Source organism: Melampsora larici-populina (genome assembly GCF_000204055.1).
Source record: "Melampsora larici-populina 98AG31 unplaced genomic scaffold MELLAscaffold_5, whole genome shotgun sequence".
Taxonomy (NCBI): domain Eukaryota; kingdom Fungi; phylum Basidiomycota; class Pucciniomycetes; order Pucciniales; family Melampsoraceae; genus Melampsora; species Melampsora laricis-populina.
Window position 1 is genome coordinate 778116 of NW_006768769.1, and position 6058 is coordinate 784173.

Consider the following 6058-nt stretch of genomic DNA (forward strand, 5'->3'; position numbering starts at 1 on the left):
GATATGAGGGATATAGAATTCCAGATTTCCCCTTGTCACCCCTTAGCCAAATTCCAATCTCTGTTACAGGTTGTAATCTGAGAATTTTGGAGGTTTTTTGTTAGTACAATCAACAATTTTCACACTAAAAATACAAAAAAATACTCAAATCAAAGCTCTCAATCATAGGAACAATATGCAAATTTTTGTATATTTTTGTCTCTCTCCCAGACTACTCAATATCTTTGTGTGTTGGTTTTTATATTTTCTGCCCAGAAGATATTATATTTTGTGTATTGTTATATGCATTGTGGTTTTAAAAATATGAAAAAATATGCCAGACAATCGGAATGCATCAAAGGGTCCTCCCATTATTTTTTCATATTTTTCTGACCCTTGCCAGCTTCTCTATAATTTTCTATGTCTACTCAATTTTCTAAACTCCACGGTAAATTTGCAATTTGGCGTAGTGTGAAGCACAAATTCCCCTTGTCGTTGTTGACGGTTTGCCAACGTAACTTGGTTGAATGACTTCAATACCAAAGAACCAAATATTCCTAATTCTTCTCCAACTCCGATCTCTGTATTTTCCAAGACTTGACGTATCGAGTCGACTAAGCAGAACCTAACACATGATGACTTGGCAAGTGAGAGCAGAATCCATTTGCTAGATTGCAGAATACTGACGTAAACTCAAATTAAGAGAAAAGGTAGGAGACGACACGTGTCGTTTCTTCAAAGGCAAATCGTTATACAAAGCTTGCTTGAAATTCCCTCAGAAAAGATGTGCCCCTACGTAGTCAAACTGCTCTTCCTACAGCAGGAACCCTGCGCAGGTTTCATTTCGAATGGCTGGAATATTCTTATTTTCGCGCATCCCTTTCACGGACTTTGTTACTTTTTACGGAGTTCATCTTAACAAAGAGTGCACAGCTTTACAAACTAGGTTGTGGTACGTATCATTGAAAGAAAAGTATTGACAAGGTAAAGCTAGAAGAAAGAAAAGGAACTACATTTATGATTTCACAAAATTGACTGGCCGTGTATCCTCACCCGATAAATGCAAGTAAACCCCGGGTTCCCATGGTTTGAGGTGACTCTAAACAGCACCTTGCTGTAGGCGAACTTATGTGATTTGTTGAGTTCGAATGTTTGTAAGGTTGAACTGGGGCTGGAGATGTTGTATACCCCTTGGAACAACGGAGTCGTGCTGGCTACTGCATCCCCGTCATCACTCACCCCCCAAAGTTCGAACTCTCTAGGTGCAGATGTGATGTCATTCTGTGCTAATTGCGCTCCGATGTGCTCAATTGACAAGGCTGTAATATCAATGGTACTACTGAGCCCTATCCCAAGCTGCCCTACTGATCCAACGAAAGCCCAACAGTTTCCAGCTGAACCATCGCCACTCAGTGCAGTTCCGGGTGTCTTCGTGTTCGTGTTGGATGAGCGTGACGTTTTCGACCAAGGCAGATGCCTTCGCCAACTCTTAGAGGCAATATAAGACTTTGAAGTCAAGGATTGAATCACGTAGCCGCCGGTGTGCATAAAAGCAAAATCTCTGGGACCGTCCCGATCCTTGATACACTGTTTGAAAGCTTCTCGCGCCATATAGCTCGTTCGTAACCCGGTTTGCACTTGGTTAGGATCTTCTTGCGTGGTTGTTTGGAGTCCTTTCTCGACATCGCCTATGAGATCTTCCGGCCAAACCTGAACACCATCCGTTCCCGCGTGTACGTCTTCAAACCTGGTATCTGCAGCTCCTTCATCTACGTGATGAAGATTTTTCTTCACAAATGCTGGCGAGATGATAGAGGGATGGAGACTCTCTGCTATGTTTACCGCGTCTGGATCATTGAATGTGCCTCGTTGCTTGTATTTGAGACCCTCCCATCAACGATGGGCTGGTTACGTTTTTTTCAACGTGTAACGCGTCGTCCCGTAACGGGGTTGCGCTATCGGTTGGGGCCGGATTTTTTAACGTACTTACGGGTACGTTAACAAGTTCTGTCACAATTTTTTTTTTCGGTACCTGTACGTTCACATTTCCGTGACAGGTAACATTGGTACGTTACACATGATTTCTAAGTCATTTTCCGTTATCGGAAATATTCTCTGGCTGATCCAACCAACAAGTCATCTCATCATCATGGACGATGATGATGATATCGATTCCCATGAGGCTGTGACCCACTGGTTGCATCATCAACTCACCAGAGCAACATACAACACCAACTCACGAGACGAACAAACAACCCTAATAATGAACCCCAAAAAACAGCCCACACAAACCAGACGATCGACCTACCCCAATGGATGGCCGATCGAGTTGGATTTTGTCACCTCCCGAACTAACGTGAGTGTTCTATTGTACCCTTATGTATGTCATTTTTGTCCTTATTTTTGTTCTCTTCCTCCTCACATCCATTCCTTTTTCGTTTTCTTTATATTCCACATACTTACCTTTATCATCATCTAATATCACTTTGATTCGACTTTAGCTATTCCAATCGGTTTCTCCTTCTGCTCGACTCAACCGCGTCAACATGTGTCCAGGTTCAGGGTACGAGACCGATGAATCCCATTCCCAGTGTCACAGTCAACCACGTCGAAGTTCTCGGATCACAACACCGGTCCGACTGGAACCTGGCATGATCCAACCTTGCCAGGACAGCCGCCGTGGTCTCTTCAATCCGTCTTCACAACCACCACCTTCTTCAATTGGCACCAAACGAGCCCGATCCACTTCTAGATCCAATTGCAAGATGGTTGGGGGGCACATTGTCCCAAACCAGGGTCAAAAGTCCAAGGAGAAGACGGTCTCCAGTCAGAATCGGACAGTTAAAAAACCCCAACCAAAACGATCTAACAACAGGGTGAGTTAATACTGATGATCTGTTTTATCATTATCAAATCATTCAAGTCTTTGTGTTCTTTCTCTCATATCATTTTAATTTTTTATTTCATACCAATCAGGTCCCTGCTTCGACCGCTTCGTCTGTTACCAATGCATCCGGAAAAACCCAAAAAACTCAGGTGAGGCCCACTCTTTGTTTTATCGGCCACATCAAAACACCAAGTTTTGATCTTATTACTCATCTTTTCTCTTTCTATGTATAAAACCTTTCTAGAACATTCCTTTGTCTTCTTCAGGCCGCCCAGGCCCTTCCATTGATAAGCGTCAAGACTCTGACAACGACAATGCTCAGATCCGTAAACGACGCAAAAAAACTCAAGACAACAATGACCCAAATGAGAAAGGGTTCGATGACATCTCTTTGTACTATGAAGAACCCACGCCTGGTGATGGTGATGTAAGATTTGAACGAGTCTCTTTTTTCGTTTTTTTGTTTTTCCTTCCTCATCTTCTCTTTTTCAACTTTCTGCTAATCGATATTGCTTTGACTTTAGGATCCCGATTTCCCTTTGGACTTCAAATGCCGTTGGTGTGGGAAAGTATGCCGAGGACATGGAACCACTCGATCAAACCTCAAGATTCACCGTGATGGTTCGAATCAAGCTGGAAGGTCCAAGAGTGGTTGCCCTTGTCGTAAGGAGGCCATTGCGCGTGGCTGCAAGCTCCCTCCAAGTGTCGCCGAGGTCAACGCGAAGAAAATAGCTGACTCACACAAAGTTTCAACAATGCAGAACTATGTCACAGTGATGCCAAAGTTCGATATGAAGATTTTTAACCGTATCTTGACACTATGGCAGGTACGGCAAGCCTTGCCATGGTCTCGAATTGAAGACCCTCTCCTTCAGGCAGCATTTTATTACGCTCGACCTGATGCCCGACTTTACCATCGTAAGTGGACAGCTAACGAGGCAAAACAACTCCACCTTAATTTAAGAGACACTGTTTATAGCGAGCTGGAAGTGAGTATTCTTTGTCTTTACTGTCTTTGCTTGTTTTCAGCTACCTGATGATCTACATCTTCTATGTCTCAGTTGATTCCAGGAAAGTTCACACTCACTCACGATGTTTGGACGGTCAAAGGGAATTTATGGGCTTTTATCGGTGGTGTGGTTAGCTATATTGATGAAGACTGGAACTATGTCACTCGCCACCTCACTCTTAAACGAGTGGCTCATCACCATAAGGGTGCTTGGCTTGCAGAGCCGCTTGTGACTGTACTCAAGAAACGAAACATTTACAAAAAGATAGGTATATTTCTGTTATTCTATCTTTCCTTTTTTCTTTCATGATACTGACATATTCTATTTCATCCTATTACATGCTAGCTCAAACAACGGACTCGGCATCCAACAATGTGACAATGGCAGTTGAGATGCATCAACAACTCCAAGAACACGACAAATATTCCTCTGAATACTCTTGGAATCCGGTGACCATGCACATCAAGTGCATGTGTCACAAGATTGGTCTCATCGTCAATGCCGGAATAGCTGCTTTGGGCCTTCCAACGGATCAAACACGCCACTCGGTTCTTGGATTCTTTCCCTCCCCAGTCGACTTACCGACAATCGATGAAGATGGAGAAGAAATTGACCCGGCTATCCTTGTGGGGTCTTCACCCTCTGACGAGGAATCTGATGCCGAACATGAAGAAGAAGAAATAAGCGATTCAGAAGAACAAGAGCGCGATGCTGAACCTGAGGATGAGCACTGGGATATGGAGGCGATTGATATCGTCCCTAAGCCCACCAGAACTAAGTCGAACACACTGAAAGTTTTGACTCAAGACGTGCGTTTCTTTTGCCAACTCACTTAGAATCATACTGACCTTTGTTCATTATGTAGCTTGATTTTGTTATCAAGAAAATAACTCGATCAAGTGCATGGCGTGAGGATTTCAACGCACGTCGATTGGATCCGAGGAGGAGGCGACCCGATGGCGAAGGACCTGGTCGATCTTTGATTGCAGGACACGGTATCAGATGGAACATTTGTCTGGAAAGATGGGAGCGAGCATATGAAAATCGTGATGTAAGTCCACATCCTGATTATGAAATCATTGCATTGAGCTGATAACACATTTTGTCAAACAGGTCATTGATGATATGCTTAAAGAAGATGCATCAAAGTCTTCTATGAAAAAGTCTCGAAATTATAAAAAAGCTTCAAAGAAAGCTTCTGGGTATTTTCAAGAAACGTTCTTCTCAATTTCAGACTGGAGAAATTTAAGAGATTTACTAGATGAGCTGCGAGTAAGTTCCCTCTTCCACAAGAACAAATCATGCATTTGAGGTTGTACTAACCTAACACACATCCTTTGTTTTAGCCGTTCAAGACTCTCACTAAGCGTATGGAGGCCAACGAACCAACTGGATGTATGGTTCTGGCTGAATACCATACTCTACTTACTTCTTTACGAGCTCGATCAGCTTCTCTTCCACCTGACGATCACATGCAAAGTTTTTTGCAAACCTGTATTGAACGAACAAAGGTTTACTTTGACGAAGCCCTCGGTTGTGACGCACTTCTCATGGCTGCCGTTTGCCACCCTGCTCTCCGCTTGCGATTCTTTCATCATGCTCTTGGACCCGATCATGCCACAACCATCCACGCCACCGCACTTCTTGAGGACCTGTTTAACGAACGCCAGTCTGAACTGGATCTTCCTGCCAATTCACCACACCGTCCTCAATCTGAAGCGCCAGAAACCAGTGTGCCTGACATATATCGGCTTTATCAGACTGAGCATACCTCTTCAGTACCTAACGAGTTAGAGCTATACTTGAAGGGTGTGGACCCTTTGGTTTCACCTGGTGTGGAGAATAGTCCTAAGCCTGTTCTTAAATGGTGGAAGGTAAGATTTGTTTAGTTTTCATATTAGACGTTTTGCAATTCACTAATGCATTTTGACATTCTTCAGGAGCATCAACTCAAATATCCAGTATTGGCTTCTTTAGCACGGGACTTTCTATCGGTCCCAGGTGCTTCAGCAGCTGCTGAGCGCACTTTTTCGGCTGCAGCTGATGTGGCCACCGCTGTGCGAGGCCGTTTGACCCTCGCACAATTGAGATGTGCGCTGCATGCACTATTGCATTCGTTGAATCATCTCTGGTAGCACTGCCGTTGTTGCCGGACCTTGGGGTGTCCCCTTTCTTTTCTTTT

General features: G+C 43.8%; 2 protein-coding genes across 2 annotated transcripts; one reads left to right on the forward strand and one right to left on the reverse strand.

The window, feature by feature from the left end:
• Positions 1-1002: 1002 nt before the first annotated feature.
• On the reverse strand, positions 1003-1590 carry MELLADRAFT_93454 (uncharacterized protein; the record flags this gene model as incomplete). The annotated part of the gene is made up of 1 exon (XM_007406196.1): positions 1003-1590. The coding sequence occupies one exon, from the start codon at positions 1588-1590 to the stop codon at positions 1003-1005; it is 588 nt and encodes a 195-aa protein (XP_007406258.1).
• Positions 1591-2128: 538 nt separating this feature from the next.
• MELLADRAFT_93455 (uncharacterized protein) lies at positions 2129-3297 on the forward strand (the record flags this gene model as incomplete). Its single annotated transcript, XM_007405881.1, has 4 exons — positions 2129-2335; positions 2481-2855; positions 2956-3015; positions 3133-3297. 4 exons carry the CDS (start codon positions 2129-2131, stop codon positions 3295-3297), a joined length of 807 nt encoding a protein of 268 aa, XP_007405943.1.
• Between the last annotated feature and the right edge of the window lie 2761 nt (positions 3298-6058).